Raw genomic sequence first — 16,880 nt, 5'->3', positions numbered from 1 at the left:
TGTTTTTTCAATAGGGATGGGTACTTTCCTTTGTTTTGAATGTATGATATTCAGGAATACGGATAGATCTCTAACACGTCAGACAAGTGGTTACATTTTGCTAAAACTTCAAACTGCGCGGCATGGAATGCTCTTGTGAATACTATAGAATCTGATCTTGGAATTCTCGAGCCTTCTTTCCTGTGTGTCTCATCTTTCACTTTTTCTCTTCTGCACATATGCGATCTTATCGTCGGTCCGACCGGCCCACACGACATCCGTCGCCGCCCTTACATCATCCGCTTTTTTTCTAGATGGGAATTAATTTTTGCATCGTACGATCAAACAATCAATCAGTCAGTCAGTTACCCCTCCATCAACAGCAATATTCCCCCCCATTGGGGCGACTATCCTGGTCCTCCCTTCTGGACATCTTTCGATTATAAATATACACACAAACAAACAATATGCCTTGATTGGTCCACCCCACCATGCAGAACCTTGACGACTCCGTCCTCCGAGAGCTCTCGCGGCTCGACCCCGCGGTACCTTTCCGCGCATACCCCAATCATCTCCATCACACGTGGGCCAGGACCTTCTTCTCGCGACCTGAACTGTATATACGACCGCAGTCGATTGCCGAGATCCAGAAAGTGGTGACGCTTGCCCGTCGATGTCGTCGTCGTCTGATCACCGTCGGCAGTGGCCACTCGCCGTCCGATTTGACCTGCACGTCGGCTTGGATGATCAATCTAGACGGTTTCGCCCGGGTGCTGGGCCTCTCGCGTGAGACGGGGATGGTGACGGTTGAGGCAGGAATCAGACTAAGGGATCTCGGTACATATCTGGAGGAGTTTGGGCTGACATTGTCCAATTTGGGGAGCATTGACGACCAGTCGCTCGCGGGAGTCATCACTACTGGAACTCACGGGAGCTCCTTGCGACATGGGTTGATTTCTGAGTGCATCACATCGCTTACCTTGATGCTGGCTAATGGTCAGTTGGTGCGCTGCAGCGCCACCAATAACGCATCTCTTTTCCGAGCGGCTCTCATCTCTCTAGGTGCGCTGGGCATCATCGTCGAGATCACCTTCAAAGCGGAGCCAACGTTCAAGATCGCCTGGCGACAGACTAGACGCTCGCTTTCCAGCGTCCTGGCTGAATGGTCAGCGGGGCTCTGGACCTCTCACGAGTTTGTCCGGGTGTGGTGGATGCCGTATCAGCAGAGTGCCATTGTCTGGCATGCTGATAAAACTGATCTGCCTCTCAAAGCCCCACCAGCAAACTTCTATGGAGAGTGGTTTGGATACCATGTCTACCATAACTTGCTTGCACTCTCGAATTATTTCCCTCGGATTCTTCCGTGGGTGGAGTGGTTGGTCTTTGGATTGCAGTACGGATTCAAACCTGAGTCCATGGTTACAGAGGCGGTGGAGCCGGCCCGTGAAGGTCTGCTGATGAACTGTCTCTACTCACAGTTTGTCAACGAGTGGGCACTGCCATTGGAGAAGGGTCCCGAGGCCATCATCCGTCTGTCTGCGTGGTTAAATGGAGACATGGAGACCGCGCAGATCCCGCTGCCGGTAGATGGGGTGTGGGTGCATTGTCCTATCGAGGTTAGAGTTTCAGACACGACGCACAGCCGGAACCCTCGCCCTTTTCTTGACCCGACGTCTGCGGATGGTCCAACGTTGTATCTCAATGCGACGCTTTATCGACCATATCTCCGGGATCCCCCGTGTAGGGATCGGTATTACGAGGCGTTCGAGTGGCTTATGCGAGAAATGGACGCAAAACCACATTGGGCAAAGAATTTCAACACGACGGGCCCGCAAGAGCTACGAGAGATGTACGGCAAGGACATGGACGACTGGTTAACAGTGCGGCAAGAAGTCGACCCTGATGGCATGTTCCTTGGCGAATGGCATCATCGCAATCTTGCTCTGCTCGGTGCAGAGAATGGATCAGTCTATGTAAAGCCGGCCATTCTGCCTTTACTGGAGCACGAGAAGGCCCGTCTCAAAGCGGATGTTCGCGGAGCCGGGGATGGGATAGAATGGATTGGAGACAGGCGATGGCTGGTGAACACAGGGAACCAGGATTTTTCATCCAGTGGAGAGAAGAGCGGCCATCTTGTCTCGGAGGGGGCGAATGCCAGCTCTCCCACGACGGCAACGAGCGAGGAAAGTTTTGACCTTCTGGCTGCTGGTGAGGCTAGCATCATTCTTCCAGATGACCGCCTGTAGCCTGATGGTATTTGTCCGAATACAATCTCATAAGGCAACAAAGGGAAAATTCTTGTTTATTTTTTATTTTTTTTTTCCCGATGTCCCCAAGTGGCAGAATAGACGGTTCAGATGTGGCCACCAATACACGTTACGTTGTTTCGTTTCTTATTATGGATATTAATTCTCTTGTCCCCAGTTCCGTGGTTTTTTACTTTTTCCTGATTAGCCATTATTGTTTGCTTCAAGTCAGGATTAGGCTCGGCTTCCAGTGAGCACCAACGGAACCATGATTACTCCGATCCTCGCCGGTTTTTGTCATTGGATCGACAATTCGGGCGATTTATATTATTTATCAGGTCTCTCTATTGCCCAGGTTGTCGTCAGGCCTAACAGCCAGGGCTTATCAGGGCACTATATTTGGCGGTTAGCCTTTGGAGGACCGGTTGTCCGCTGGAGATACCATGTACTGTACATAGTGCACAATGTCATGTATATCCCAAGTGTCACGGTGGCTGTGTTCCTTGCACTTTGAAAGCAAAGCAGACGGCAAAGTAATAACACAAGGCATTGTTATGCGGCATAGATTTGGCTAAAATGGTATGTCCACTGAAACTGTCGGCGAGATGATTCAAGGCTCCTCCATCGTACGGCAAGTATGTATGTACATGCACAGAGACTTTCTGCCTGATTTATGTAGGGAAGACTGGCTGTATGCATTGATAATCTTTTAAGCATCAGCACTGTCATCCCCACACGTCCCGTACATGCCGGGGGGGTTATGCTATGAACTTACTTAGATTCAATGGACACTAAGTTCCAATCTAGCATTGTGCCCCAGACTAGACATGAAGCTCATGGACTCTTCTCATTGCTAGCCTCTTGACTTCCTCGTGAGCCCTGTGTAAGTAAAGAAATTACGTCGGTTTATGTCATAATATGCAAAGAATGCCAGGATGGGGCGGCTTGGGAGACGAAGAAGGATCTGATGGCTTACAAGGTGACATCAGAAGACCCTTTCTTTTCTGTAACCATTCAATGCATGAGGAGGAAAGAGAGCGTGGGAGAGACGGAGAGAGAGAAGAGAGAAAGAAGGCCGACGAGGGATGAATTATCCCGTGAGACACCATTGGCTCGACTTTCCTCTGCCGACCCAATCTTTTTCTCTCTTCTCTTCACCATTACCATCGTCCAGCATCATTATCTTCTTTCCAGTCACTACGTTGGTGAAACCCCCTAGAAAAAAATACGGGATACTGAACGAGAGGAGAATGAATTTAGAGCAAGGGGCAAGGATTCCAACGGAAGGGTGAAGGAGAGCATGGAGGAGCGAGAAGAACAGCAGAAGACAGAATAAGAGCTATTTCAGCTGCGATTCTTCTCGAACATGCTGCATATCTGATTATCCTTTGGGGAGAAACAGTAGCCACTACACACTATGTACTCTGATTCATCCTCGAGGGGATCAGATCGGCGAAGAGATGCCTTTCATAGCCCCTCCTCCGTCTCTCAAGATTCCCCGCAGGTGGACGGACCTATTTTCCCTGCACGCACAGCCTCCATTGGCTATAGAGAGGCTCGTCAAGGTCCCTCGGCGCAAGTGTGTGAGAGAGGGGGGTATTGTTGTCCTAGCCCTGGCACTTAGTACCTGTGCTAAAGAGGGGATTGAAGGAAGCCCATCCCTGCTCTGCCATATCGATTGATCCAAAGTGACATGCGCCCTGAGAAGCGAGAAACTACAGATTTTTTGCCTTTTTAGGCTTGGCTATATTCAAGGACGTGCGACTAGACCCCATATACTAGTGCGTTCTTTATGGACCCAAACATGCATAAATATATACGAAGTCAAGACTTCTGTACAACCTCTTTCTGTGCACCCCAGACAAATTCGTGTCTATTAGGTTAAGTGTTCCGTCATGTACAATGGATTTCTTCCCATCCGGAGGGCCACTAGCCCTGCAAATACTTTTCCCAACGAACACAGAAGGACTGTTCAACCTCATCGCTCCATCAGGCGATAGCTTAGGGCCAACACCAACAAGATCGACTCCTTTTCCACTCTGCGTCTTGCACGACAGCGATCCCCTGTCGTTGATACTTCAGGGATGTGACTCTTAGGGGCAAGAGCCAATCAGCACGCCCAGTCAATGCTCCCTGGACGCATCACTCCAGTATCTTTGGAATTCTGTGTGACGAAATCTTGGTAGGGAAATTAAGAACACTGCTGAACTCGATCCGATCTTGCCGCGGTGGTTATCTGACAGAGATTCTCGAGGGGCATATTCGTGCAGCTCCAAACCTAATGGTGATGACTTGTATACCACAGTATCGTACAAGACTGAACTTGACAACATGTAACGAAACCCGTCTATTGGATCAGCAGTAACTTGGCGTGGCGCTGGGTCAAGAGGAGGCACGCGCTCACCCTCTGCATACGATAGTCCCAAATGTGATGGTGACGGTTCATCCGTGCGCCAATGACAGCTGTTCAAGCAACCGATAGGCGCCCAAGGGGCACAAGCTGATTCCTTCACCGATTCGAAATACATTGATCCTGCAGCACATGCTCTATGCCTTGGACGTGCCTTTCCTGTATTCGGTGATGTGATGCAAGCATCACAACAGATTAAGAAAACAAATTCTGTCCTCCTTCCCCGAACAACTACAGGATGAGACCTGCAGACCTGCACGGCCGCTTCGATTACGGGGAGCGACAGTCACTGACAACGCGCTCTAGCTTGTGTGATTTGGATGTTTTACTCTGCGTTTCGCTGCCCAAAAGACCGGGGTCATGTCATGGCTGCTGCCGATGGACAGCGCTATGGTAATGTCTTTCGCGGTGACGGCTCGGACCGTCGACAGCCATGACCTCTACCGTGTCGTGGCCAGCGAAGCTGGTCATCTGTATCGGGGAAGGAGGGAAAAAAAGAGCTCAATGAGCCAGTTTCTACCGCGGGCCCCCCTCCCTGATGTACCTCCAGGCTGCCACCGCCACAAAGGTCCGAGGGACGTCGAGCGACCGTACCGGTTGATATTGTGACAGAGCGCGATCCACGTCACCAACAGTGTACATTGGTGTACATCAAGGTGGGGAAAGATTGCCGTGTATATATGCGGGGCATTTGGGAGACAGTCGCTTTTCTTGATAAACATAATATCAGCAGGTCGAATATGACTTGAGGGTTGATCTCTCAGCCTCTTCACCCCTTACCAATCTCTGGTACTCCCCACCTGCTTGCTTCTCTTGAGCCTGCTCATCTACCCCTCCCCCTCCTTGGATTATTACTACTTTTTTATATATATACTATATTTGTTTTTGCGTTTGTTTTTGCGTTTGTTTTTTTTTTTATTTTTATTTTTTTATTTTTTTTCCACAAAAAACGACCTGCTTTCCTGGCAGCGTGTGCTAGATTGGTCAGAGCAGTTGCTCCTGTCTTCTGAGCTCGTTAATCACCAAAACGTGCAATTGCTTTCTCCATTTTGCTTGTTGTATTTGTCATATCGTGAGATCATCCTCTCAGCAGAATGCTGCGACAACCAAAGCTTCGTCCCAAATCCCACATTCCGGGTTTCCCAGATGCCATGTATGACCTGGCAGCAGTATCGTCCTTGTCCCAGTTCGAATCTCGCGCAGGGATCGGAGACGAGAAGCAGGAGCAGCGGGTCTTTCGCGTCAAGCGCAAACATGTTTTGAAAGCGTGTGATCGTTGCAGGGTCAAGAAAACCAAGGTTGGTGAAGCTGTGGAAATACCTGGATCTTTATTCTTTCTTGCATCTCTTGGGGCTCCGTTATGAGATTCAATGGCCAGCCATACTCATTCATATCAGTGTGATGGGAAGCAACCATGCAACCGCTGTTCGGCCTATAATCACCCTTGCCTGTTCCGAGAGAGGAAAGCAACGCAGACGAAAGTATACTCCCGGGGGTAAGATTGTTCAAACGGTTCCTTGCGTTGAACGAACCATGGCTAACAAGTCCCTCATGTCTCCTCAGATTCGTTGAGATGTTGGAGTCGCATCATTCACTGGTCGTGAAAGCACTGCAAAAGCTGTACAAGCTTTGCTTAAACAAGGAAGGATTTCCAGGAGAGCCCCTCGTGGAAGCCCCTGACGGCCATCCTCTTACGCATGCGATCCTGGACCGTTTAGGACTGATCAAGCAGGCCGAGGAGAATCCAGAGGAACCGGATGAGGACACTGAAGAACTTCAGTATCTGCGATTTTTGTCCACCTCCACTGACTGCAGCGCTACGACAGACCCGTCCCCAGAGCCTACAACTCCACCCGAGCCTTCGTCCAGCAACTACAGCCCCACTAAGCTTTCCCCTAAGGTTGGTGATGCCTGGAAGTGGGACTTTCAGCACGTTCACCCGGTCAACCACCCAGGGCAGTATTCAAGCTACCCTTCTTTCCACGGCATGCCCATGCCACGGCCAACGGTGATGCCAATCGGCCCTAGGGCCGAGCCCAAATGCGCAGACGCCATACATCCAGGACTAGACTCTGAGCATCCATATTTCTACTATACGGGCAGCAACTGCCATGGAGAGTCAAAGGGCCGCCTCCATTCGGATGTGGCTACCGAACCGGGACGCCAACAGATAGCAGCAGCCGCCAACATGCCCGTTGGTATCCTTGGAGACTATAACCTACATGTACAGGAACAGCATCAGACCCTCTATTCTAGTCTGGAGCCGAACTGGCATTTCCCTTGTGGATAGCCCCGGCCAACTATCCATTTTCCATACACTCATCATTCTCTATTCTTGTCTTCTTGTTTCCGGTATCACATACACAGGAGCCCACCACTCCCTACAAACCACCTTCATTCGTCCCTGCCTATATGGCGTATACATACCCATTTCATGATTTGAAATCTGTTCGTCCCCAGATACATACCTGTATCAAATACGCGCGTAGTGAATACCTCTCTGTCTCGAGACAAGCAGCTTTACTCTGCTGACCCGACCAGGGTCAAGGTATTGCTCTACGATTTCTTTATTTTCATTACCGTGTCTTCGATAACTTGCCTACATATATATAGCCAAAAATCCGCAAGGGTTTCCACCCTCGTTCTCGCTGTATTCAGTATGGACACTCTTCTCTGACCTCTTTGTTTGTCTGTGTCCTTTATATATTGTCTTGGAGCTATTTCTACTACAGCTTCCAATCAAGCAAGGCATAAACAGACAGGAAATAGATTAAAATCGAAGCTACGCTTACAACCTATGGGCCATTGAGGGTATCAATAAAAAAAGGTCCACAGTGGAAGAAAACACAGAGAGACAATTTTGAATATGAATAGCCTAAAAGGACAACCCTGATGATAATCTAGTTCAATGCATAAGCCTAATAAAAAAAAAAGGGGGGGGGGAGAAAATAAAACCCCTTCAAAAGGAATGATAAAAATTTATACTGAAATCGAAATCCGTTACAAGAGAAATAAAGAATTATAAATGAAAATTATAAAATAGATGCACTGCACAAATACAAGGCCAAAAGACATGTATGCATGGAACAAGGGAATCATTTCATGACCGACTGCATTCTCTCTCTCTTTCACCATCATCCGTTCCGTCCCAAATACTTATCCATATAGTCTAGCTATTGCTTGCTTTGGTTGAATCATAGATCATCCGATTATGGTCATTTAGGGATCGTGTGATAGTACCAGGTGTTTGAGAGTTTTGTTTCGCTCACTTTTCTTAACCTTTATTTGGTCTCTTTTTCCTCTCTTATTTATCATATCCATTTCAACGGTTTACCAACTATCGCTCTCGCCGTTTAGTCATCAACATCTGTTTCTGTGTTGGTATCGCTTGTATCACCGGCATCTCCATCAGTGTCACTTTCATCGTCGCTGGAATCATCATCGGGCTTTTTGCTCTTTTTGGTTTGTCCGCCCTTCAGCGCTTGCATTTGGCCAGCGAGGGAATCTAATAGAAGTCAATTATTATGCCAAAGAGGAAGCTTTATATATTAACGGGGGAAGTTTACCTTCTTCAGGATCGCTAATATCATCTTCCACGTCCAGGGCAGCTGCCTTGGCGGGATCGTCAATGTGCAAAGTAACTTCCATCTTGGTGTCGAGACCAAGGTAGCTGTCGCAGAGCATGTTCATGGCAAACGTAAAGTCGCCGACCTGTGGGGGGGCCTGGAATTGCATCTTGAGAGTCTGGACGTTGAAAGTAGGCTTTCCGGCCTCGTCGAACAAAGGTTTATCAAAGGTAGTGAAAGTGAAGGGGGGAACGGCCATCTTGCCTTGCTTGGGATCGGTTAAGAAGATATGCCATCTGGGAGAGTGATCGCGCGCCAGGTACGGGGCATGCGCCAAAGGTGGTTGAACGGAGTCCAATTTCTTGTCGCCTTTCTGGCCATTGGCACCCTTCATATTCCCCTTCTTTCGGCCCATGAGAGCATCGAGATCGTCCTCATCCGGGTCCAGATCCTCCAGATCCGCTTGGCTGGGCTCTGGGACATTGGTGTAACCCGGGGGAATGAAGCGCGCTTTGACGACCAGCTGGACCAGACTGCTTGGTGTAATGACCTTTTCGCCCACAACCTTGAAAAATGCCTTGGAGACTTCAAGAACGGGGAGTTGCTTGGCGACGGAAACAGCGGTTGCATATTGCTTTTCGGACAGAAGACCGGCGCGAACAGTGAGGCTACGACGCTTTTCTTCCGGAAGACCCATAAACTTTTGTACGTTATAGTGACTCTTAGCATCATCGCCTTCGATAGACTTTACAACCTTTTCTGTAAAGTAGGGCAGTTGCAGAAGCGGAGACGCGCCCGGGGCAACGGCTTGAATCAGGTGCTGTGATGTCTTGAAAGCACCCAAAATTGGACGAACGATACCGAACGCGAGCGCAATAGCAGTGAACGACTCGTTAAGGGCCAGCGCCGTGGGAGCTATTGCGTACTTCTCTATGGACGCAAGAGTATTAGTCGATCAAAACTAGTATTAAGCAGTCAGAAAGTGACTTACCTCCGTTAAGAGTAGTATCGTCCAAGTCAACCCGGCCCAAGTACGCCCACAGCAATGCCAGTGCCTTGCGTCTGGTAGAATCATCAAGTTCCTGAAGGTTCTTGCGGTCCTGGGTGGAGAGAACCGAGGCGTCGTCCGCCAACACCTTCTTTTCAAGTTTTGCTAGGCCGGCTTCCGCCTGCGATCCCTTCAGCGTCTCCTTGAACTCGTCGCCAGAAGATAGAGCGCTAACGATTGCGCCATCGACCATGTCCTCCTTGTACTCCCGAAAAATATTTCCTGCGCTAGCCACTAGGACTCTTTCCTTCGTGTAGCGTTGCGAGCCATACCACCACCGACCAACGATGTACGGGAGAAGAACACCAAGCAGGCCGCCATAAACCAACAACACGAATTTCCCATTCCCTTCCGTGACAATAAACTGGGGAAGTGCAATGCCAATGCTGAAGCTTTGCTTGCCATCGGGGTGGCCGTATTGAATATAGTTGTTACGAACTTCCTCATCGGTCAACGCCTTGTAGGCCTTGGTGAGTTCGACGAAGCGCTCATTCAGAGTATCAATAGTCTCGTTTTTGGCGGGATCCGGTCGGACCTTGTCCGGATGGTAGATAAGGGAGAGACGTTTGTAATGCCTGGAAATGGCTTTCTCATCGGCGCTCTGTAATTAGAGCCTTCATTAGTAAAAGTCCGGGACATGAAGGAGGACAACCAAAAGGACATGACAAGAGGGAAAAGAGCATACCCTTGAAATGCCCAGGATATCATAGGGATCCCATATTTTCGGCGCCGTTCTCGCCGTCACCATGATCAGATAAACCATCCATGCCATGACCGCATATCCTAGGATGACAGTGACTATGCGCTTAATCCGGCGCTCCTTCCGCAGGCGTTTCCGCTTCTGCGCCTCGACGAGGTCGCCATGTTCGGGCTTAAAGTCCGATTTTATTCGAGGGGCGGTGTTCTCGAGCTCTGCAGATGTATTTCCGAGCGTTAGATACCGAACAAACATTATGCGAAACAAATACACTCACCCTTGCTCGGCTTGAGGAGGTTATATGTTAAAGGGAGCGTGACGAGACCAGAAATGGTCAAGATGAAGAATGGGAAGAATTGCCCCTAAACATGACTGTTAGTTCACATGTTCCGCGCCAACCACGTTCTGTTGAAAGAATCCAACCTTGTCATCATAATTGTAGTCTTGAGACATGATGAAGTTGATTCACAGCAGTGCTCAATCGCCCGCGATGGGCAGATTTCTAGCGGACGGAGAGTAGCAGTAGTAAAACGTCGGAGATAGAAAGCACGGAGATCGATAGTTCCCGCAGGGGATAATAAATGCTCTAAAAACCAGATCAGGAGGCCTTTCCCATGGGCATGTTATGTTGTCTTCAACAGTGGCAAAACAGGATGGGAGACAGAAGAGAAGACCAGCCAGCATGCAGCATCTCCAGGTTGGAAGTATTATTATCGTATTGGAAGTTCTGATCGACCGTGTCCTTTACGAGAGATGAAGGTCCCCACCGCCTGCCTCTTTTGGGTTTAGTACTCTTGCCATAAAATTGAGGCCCCCCAGGGGTGTTTGTTCTCATTTTCTTTCTTTCTGAATTAGTTTACTCTCGTCTACCCTAGAGATCCTACACTCGGATTTGAAGATATCCACTACAGCGTCATGTGGATGTGAAAAATATATATGTATTTGATTGCACAACGTGGATGGTACTAACATGTACTCCGTACTGCTACTACTGAACTATTTTCCTGAGCTGAACGGGGGGCATCAGGCAAAGTCCGAGGTTCATTCATCCAAAACCAACCCGGTCATCTCATTTCCACTGAAACAAAATTTTCCATAACGTGGCATGTTCGCTCATAGACTTTTGTCATTTTTTCCTTTGTCGGTCATCGGCAGTAGATCCCGCGAAACTGACGGGACGAGATTCCAACGTGCATTCGATGGCGGAAATGCCGTTCAGAACCCGCCTCTTGTGCGGGGAATTCAAGCGTCGGAGATCAATAGAAGACCAAACGCGAACTCAACCCACCCAAGTGGACTGGGACTTTCAACATGGCCTCGCCATCGCAAGCCGCGGGATTTCTCTGTACCAGGTATCACATGGCCAAGTCTTATAGACCAATCCAATGTCCATAGAGGACATCTTCATTGCTGCAAGTCGGCGACATGGGAGAACCCATGGAAACTGGTACCCCAACAGTTTTCGGCAAGTGGGATATTCTCGTCTGCGCATGTCGATGATGATGCGGATGGGTGCCATCTGGCATCCAACAGTGGATATGTCCATTTGTTTGTTTTTTTTCTGTAATTGAAAAAGCCCCCCTTCAACTTTTATCTTCCGTTTTCTGGACAAGGAAAAAAAGAAAAACTTCTCATCAAATAGAGGCAGCCAAGCTAAAGTCACCCAGGCAATGGTGTCAAACATTGTGAACTAGAACCATGAGTCAGTTTATGGGATTCTCATATCTCCAGTGGAGGAATGAAGCACTCACGAGTCGATATAGTCAAGCCCACCAAAGTACTCAAGCATGCGATAGCAAAGGCCGACATCATCCCCCGGTACACCACCAAAAACGCGATACCTCTCTGCTTCCAGTTCGACGGCCTCTAGCCGCGAAGTGCGATCACGTTTCTGCCATATCATATACCCATTGTGCCAGGTTGGGGCGGGGTATATCGGTATGGCGTCTAGTGAGTCATAGGCGGCAATGACCGTATGGGAGGTAGCTGGATTCAGACAGCTGGCCGAAAGTGAAGCAGGCTCGACGGAGGAGATATCGATGCTGCGATTGCGGGATCGTGGTCGTGTACGACGTCTGTTGTGCCTCTGGCCCATTCTCTGTCTTGCTAACTTGGGGCGGACGCAGAACCTCTTTTCTTTTTTTGTTTTTTTTTTGTCCCTCTTCAATCAAACGAAGGGAGTGGGAGGCGTCAAACACAACTTTTTGAATATATGAGAAACGTAACGGCGTTAAAAACGTCAAGATGTAAAGATGGGAGTGACCATCACCCCCTTGACAGGATGAGATGAGGTAGGGAGAGAACAAGCTCCTCGGAAGGCCAGCACCGGGCACGACAGAGGTATATATACAACAGACGTTACGACATGTCCGGGATGAGTTGGCTGCTGTGGTGTGACTCACTATGGCCCAATAAGGTTACGGAGCCAAAGAAAAAAACAGGAGAGAAAAATCTCATTCATCCGAAAGTGGATCCACCCCTTTTCGGGGAGGCACAACTCCACCGTCTGCAGTCTAGAAGCAGGAATACCTCACCCAGGAGGAGAATGGTGAGAAATGGTCTCATGGAGTTCAGGGATTGCGTTGGTTTCTCATTATGTCGTGCTACCTGAGTCATCCGGGTCGTCCTTTTTTTCTCCTTCTTTCAGTTCAGGGTCCTTCCTTTTTAGTACTTTACCCATTGCAAAGATTTCACAATATTTTCGTCGCCTGAATTCTAAATCCAAAGGATCCTGGAGAAATATCCCATCCTTGAACGACTAAAGGGACATCGCTGGCTTGTTCCCCTGTCATGTACGGTGGATGCGAATTTTTAACTCTCGGGACTAGATTCAATTACAGGGATCTATGCATGTAGATCAGGAGACGTTGGAAAATCCATTATTACTCTTCAAAAAAAAAAAAAAAAAAAAAAAAAAAAAAAAAAAAAAAAAGAGAGAGAGAGAGAAAAGATTAAAAAAGTGGTATGACGCTGAATTCTCGTCCGTCCCGAAAGCATGACGAATAACAGCCCATGCCGTGATTTACCGGATGCTGCCGTACGGACCGATCGGCGCTAGGACAACACATCCTCTTAATAATAGGAAAGAAATAGTTAACTACGTAGTTAAGAAGAATATGAGAAGAAATTTTCGTAGCTAGGCAGTGATGAGAAAATACTGATGTAACCAGGAGACCCAAATAACTTCTAGCAGTACCAGGACCGGTGGATCCCATTCGGAGGGAGAGAGCGATACTCCGACCTCCCTTGTCGGTATGATTTAATATTTAATGAATTAGGGTTAGTTAGTTACGTCGGATTTAGCTGATGTAAGGGGCAATCATTGATTGTTCCCATTTAATTTAGGGTTTGAGAGGTCCAGCTCCAGCCTGTTCTGGATGTTTCTGATTCTGCATTCTGGGATAGACCTAGTCAATTGACCCCGTTCTTTGATGCTATTTATTTCGTAATGCGGGCGATGCCTTTGTACATACCATTGCAAGAGTGGGTTGCGCAACGGGAACAAGTCTACTCTAAGTCTCTAACAGCAATTCGTTTCGGGACAACAATGCTATCAACAATAGGTACTCCGTAGTAGGCAACCAATAATTCGCTCAAACCTAACAGGCCTTGTGCATGATGCCACCTTCCCGAAGGAGTATCCCACCGGTGCTGAGTCTGTACTCTGTACACCTCTCCTCAAACAATAGTGGCACTGCATCTTGCATTGCCAATGTAAGGACATTTGGAGTTCTTCGGCAGGGCCCATTCCACCATTCAGCGTGCATCGTCTGTCGTTTCATGCTTGTTGCCCTTGGGCTGTGTGACGTGGTACCGCGGAATCTGGGCCAAAACCACGATTTTTTTTTAATTCGTTTTGCCACTTTTAGAGGTCCGGGCGAGGTTGCGAATACTATTCCAATTCCGGCGGGTACGCCTTATGCCATGCTGTCATTCAAGACATCTAGAACGTCCTTATTAGCTCCGTAGCTTCTAGGTAGAACAATTTAAGTGCATGCAAACAAGGGTCTTGGAGCAAGTCCTAACAAAGGATACTTTTACAGTAGGTAATATTAGAGGTTGTAGAGGATGTTCGAAGAATATATCAATAAATAAAGTACTAAAGTCAGATTTACTATAATAATACGGTAAAGAGAATTTGCAGCTTTTATGTTTGAAAAACTTCTCACAGAAACAAGTGTCTTAATACTATACCAGCTCTTTATTGATGGACCCGGTCTGTACCGAAATATGTCTGGGGGGGAACAGGGAGCAGGCGCCAACCAGTCTTAATACCTTTGCTGGCATTGTGGCACCTAGTAATGCGTGCGTCGAATGACGACGACGATACACGGCAAATTGAGCCACATGAGGACAGAGAAGAGGACAGGGCGAAACATAATTGTACGTATTATCAAACTAGAGATTTAGAGCGGCACTTATATCAAAGCATCCTACATATCAAGGCTAACATTCAAGAGTACTGAATTTCATATAGCAACCCAGCTTGCCTTATTCGGGTCCAAACAGAAGCTAGTGCAAAATAAAAAAGACACTTTCAAGTTCCCTGAAGAAGCATCAGCTTCCTACCATTGCTAGTTGTAACAGGGCCCAGATCCCCGAAATAATGGTAAGCAAGGTGTCTTTCCCAATTCGAAAATTGGCTTTTCCTCTACATCCAACCACCCAGGTCTTATAATCTCTGATTAAAAACCACGGACATGTCAAAGTCAATCCACAAATCCTTTTAGAATCAAGATCAAAGACTATCTTGTTTCTTGGTTGAGAATCAAGATGAACTCTATTCCCCCGCATTAGAGAAGTCCATGGATCTTCCCGCTGTTAGCTCATGTCTCGGGGCAGATCTCCCGCTAGCCGGCTACATACTGCAGATAGATGATCGCATATGATGGGTGCTTTTCCTCGGAGAAGAAGCCCAGAAATGGGAACTGTATCGTTGTCATCGATACTTTTCATAGTACCGTAGAATTCTGTGTCAGTCCATAGGCCCATGGGCCCTTCTGGGCCTTCAGCTGGCACTTACGGAGGCTTCTCTCGTTTTTGATGTATCCATTTATATATTTCTAAAGTATAATCTTGGTTACGATGCTATGGTTTGTTAGCTTGGGACCATCTCGATAGAATTACCATGGATATCTACTTAGGGACATAAGTATGTCCTCGGATTATCACTAATAGGACAAGGGATATTCAATGAGACAATTCTACCAAGAGAGGAAAGACTAACATTTCTGGTCCAGTCGACGCTCTTGTTGATGTAAATCAACCTCAGGCAGACTGAAGATTCGAAAGTATGAAATAGACTGCATTCGAAAATCATGACCTGGAGTTGGTTTGTTTTACACTTTGCTATTCTCTCCAGCTCCAGGCTAGTAAAGGTTTCCCGGACCAGACCGGAGGCCGGGAAAGTAGTAGAATCCCCGTTGCTTCGCTATGGATATCGAGAAGAATTCGTTTAACGTAAACATCAAAGTCATCAACACCGTGGCAGTCTGCGACCTTTTTTACTTGCGGACTGCTCGACCTTTCTTCGTTTGATTCGCCAGCCGTCGATTCTTCGTGCGTGCAGTGTCCGAAATGCATTGACGGCTCAAGAGTGTTTAGAAACTGTGCATTGGCGATGGGCACTTGCAAGATTTCAACACAAGGCATGGAGAGTACATCCGAACGTTCATCATTTGAATTGCCATGCTGAACGCAAGGCTGAAAAGAGGATTATTGCCAGTCCATTAGCTCGACAGCATCTCCCCATTCCCCTGTGACAAGGTAATTGATTCTATTCCAAGCTTTGCTGCGTAGCTTGGGGTTTTGACAGGAGATTTTTCTTGCACTGCAGCCGTTCTATCCGCGATCGAAGAGGCTCAGCTGGCCGAGACGCCTAGCGAGCGGAGAGGTTTTCTTTCGCCTAGGCTTTTTGAATATTGGAAGTTGTAGTTGTTAACTAATAACTCTTTCCAGAGGGCTTCGCTTAGTTCTTTGAAATGTTCCTGTTTTTCTTAACGCAGTCTGTATGCTGCTCCCATAGCGGACATGGTGGAGTCAAATCGACTGGGTGCAGAATCGACGGTCGTTTGCTGTCAGGGTGGTATGGTGGTATCCATTTCATTTCCTACAGGCGGACGATCGAATACCGTGTGGAAGTTCAAGACCAGTGGAGCACCTGTGACACCAGAGGAATCTACCGTGATTATCTGAGCCGGATAGGGCTGCTGGGCGGCGACCAGCTGCTATTTTTTGATCACAGTCTTCTGTCAGGTCCGATTGATGGTGCCGCCAGGTTCATCGTTAACATCATCATCCGGTCTAATGTCAGAGTCTGAATCATCCAGTTTGTGCCGACCATTGCCGAAGAAGACGAGGAGGACAATCCTAGTTTTCCCTTGAGAGTTCTCAAACCACCATCAGGCATCTTGCCGCAGTTGTGTGATTGACTCCGAGACCCCAGTCTCAATTACCAGAGTTGGCCAGCCGTCAGGTCTACCTCCTACGTGCTGTCGTGTGGGAGGCCAAATGCATTCGTCAGGCTCCTTACCCTTGCTACCATAGGCTGCTGTGTGGATCGTGGACTTGCCAAACATCATGTCAGTTCTGGGAACGCCAATTGCGCGACAGATGACATCGATTTCGTGTGCTAATGCAGACGTGTAGCTGTCGTGCTGTGCTGTAGGACCACCTTGATTAGGGCGGCAGTGCCTTCTCACAGGAATCGGTACTCGATGCCATCCGACCAGTCCTATTCTGCGTCCAGCTGCTGGTGAACACCGTCTGACATTCCAAGAATCTTACCATCCCCATGGTTCACATTCAAGGTATCAAGGACCTGCTTGGCAGCAACTCTCAGCTGTTGGAAGCAGTGGAAATGAACTTGAACATAGTCTCTAGGCAGGCCATTCATGACACTACAGGAGCCTGTTGTCTGCCAGATTTGAGACAT

The 16,880-nt window shown here is 48.1% G+C and overlaps 6 protein-coding genes across 6 annotated transcripts; 2 read left to right on the top strand and 4 right to left on the bottom strand.

The window, feature by feature from the left end:
• Positions 1-470: 470 nt before the first annotated feature.
• Positions 471-2,225, top strand: ALO1 (D-arabinono-1,4-lactone oxidase; the record flags this gene model as incomplete). Its single annotated transcript, XM_033565157.1, has 1 exon — positions 471-2,225. One exon carries the CDS (start codon positions 471-473, stop codon positions 2,223-2,225), a length of 1,755 nt encoding a protein of 584 aa, XP_033430914.1.
• Positions 2,226-5,729: 3,504 nt separating this feature from the next.
• On the top strand, positions 5,730-6,925 carry ATNIH1004_000442 (Zn(II)2Cys6 transcription factor domain-containing protein; the record flags this gene model as incomplete). Its single annotated transcript, XM_033565156.1, has 3 exons — positions 5,730-5,933; positions 6,033-6,130; positions 6,199-6,925. 3 exons carry the CDS (start codon positions 5,730-5,732, stop codon positions 6,923-6,925), a joined length of 1,029 nt encoding a protein of 342 aa, XP_033430913.1.
• Positions 6,926-7,988: 1,063 nt separating this feature from the next.
• SEC63 (J domain-containing protein) lies at positions 7,989-10,399 on the bottom strand (the record flags this gene model as incomplete). Its single annotated transcript, XM_033565155.1, has 6 exons — positions 7,989-8,140; positions 8,202-9,131; positions 9,193-9,850; positions 9,935-10,161; positions 10,224-10,308; positions 10,370-10,399. 6 exons carry the CDS (start codon positions 10,397-10,399, stop codon positions 7,989-7,991), a joined length of 2,082 nt encoding a protein of 693 aa, XP_033430912.1.
• A 1,206-nt stretch (positions 10,400-11,605) lies between these two features.
• On the bottom strand, positions 11,606-12,041 carry ATNIH1004_000440 (uncharacterized protein; the record flags this gene model as incomplete). The annotated part of the gene is made up of 2 exons (XM_033565154.1): positions 11,606-11,636; positions 11,698-12,041. 2 exons carry the CDS (start codon positions 12,039-12,041, stop codon positions 11,606-11,608), a joined length of 375 nt encoding a protein of 124 aa, XP_033430911.1.
• Positions 12,042-15,295: 3,254 nt separating this feature from the next.
• ATNIH1004_000439 (uncharacterized protein) lies at positions 15,296-15,598 on the bottom strand (the record flags this gene model as incomplete). The annotated part of the gene is made up of 1 exon (XM_033565153.1): positions 15,296-15,598. One exon carries the CDS (start codon positions 15,596-15,598, stop codon positions 15,296-15,298), a length of 303 nt encoding a protein of 100 aa, XP_033430910.1.
• A 749-nt stretch (positions 15,599-16,347) lies between these two features.
• ATNIH1004_000438 (uncharacterized protein) lies at positions 16,348-16,880 on the bottom strand (the record flags this gene model as incomplete). Its single annotated transcript, XM_033565152.1, has 2 exons — positions 16,348-16,679; positions 16,733-16,880. 2 exons carry the CDS (start codon positions 16,878-16,880, stop codon positions 16,348-16,350), a joined length of 480 nt encoding a protein of 159 aa, XP_033430909.1.

This window comes from Aspergillus tanneri (assembly GCF_003426965.1).
Source record: "Aspergillus tanneri strain NIH1004 chromosome Unknown AapTan_2_pilon_pilon_pilon, whole genome shotgun sequence".
Taxonomy (NCBI): Eukaryota; Fungi; Ascomycota; class Eurotiomycetes; order Eurotiales; family Aspergillaceae; genus Aspergillus; species Aspergillus tanneri.
This window is presented reverse-complemented; position numbering and strand designations above follow the sequence as displayed.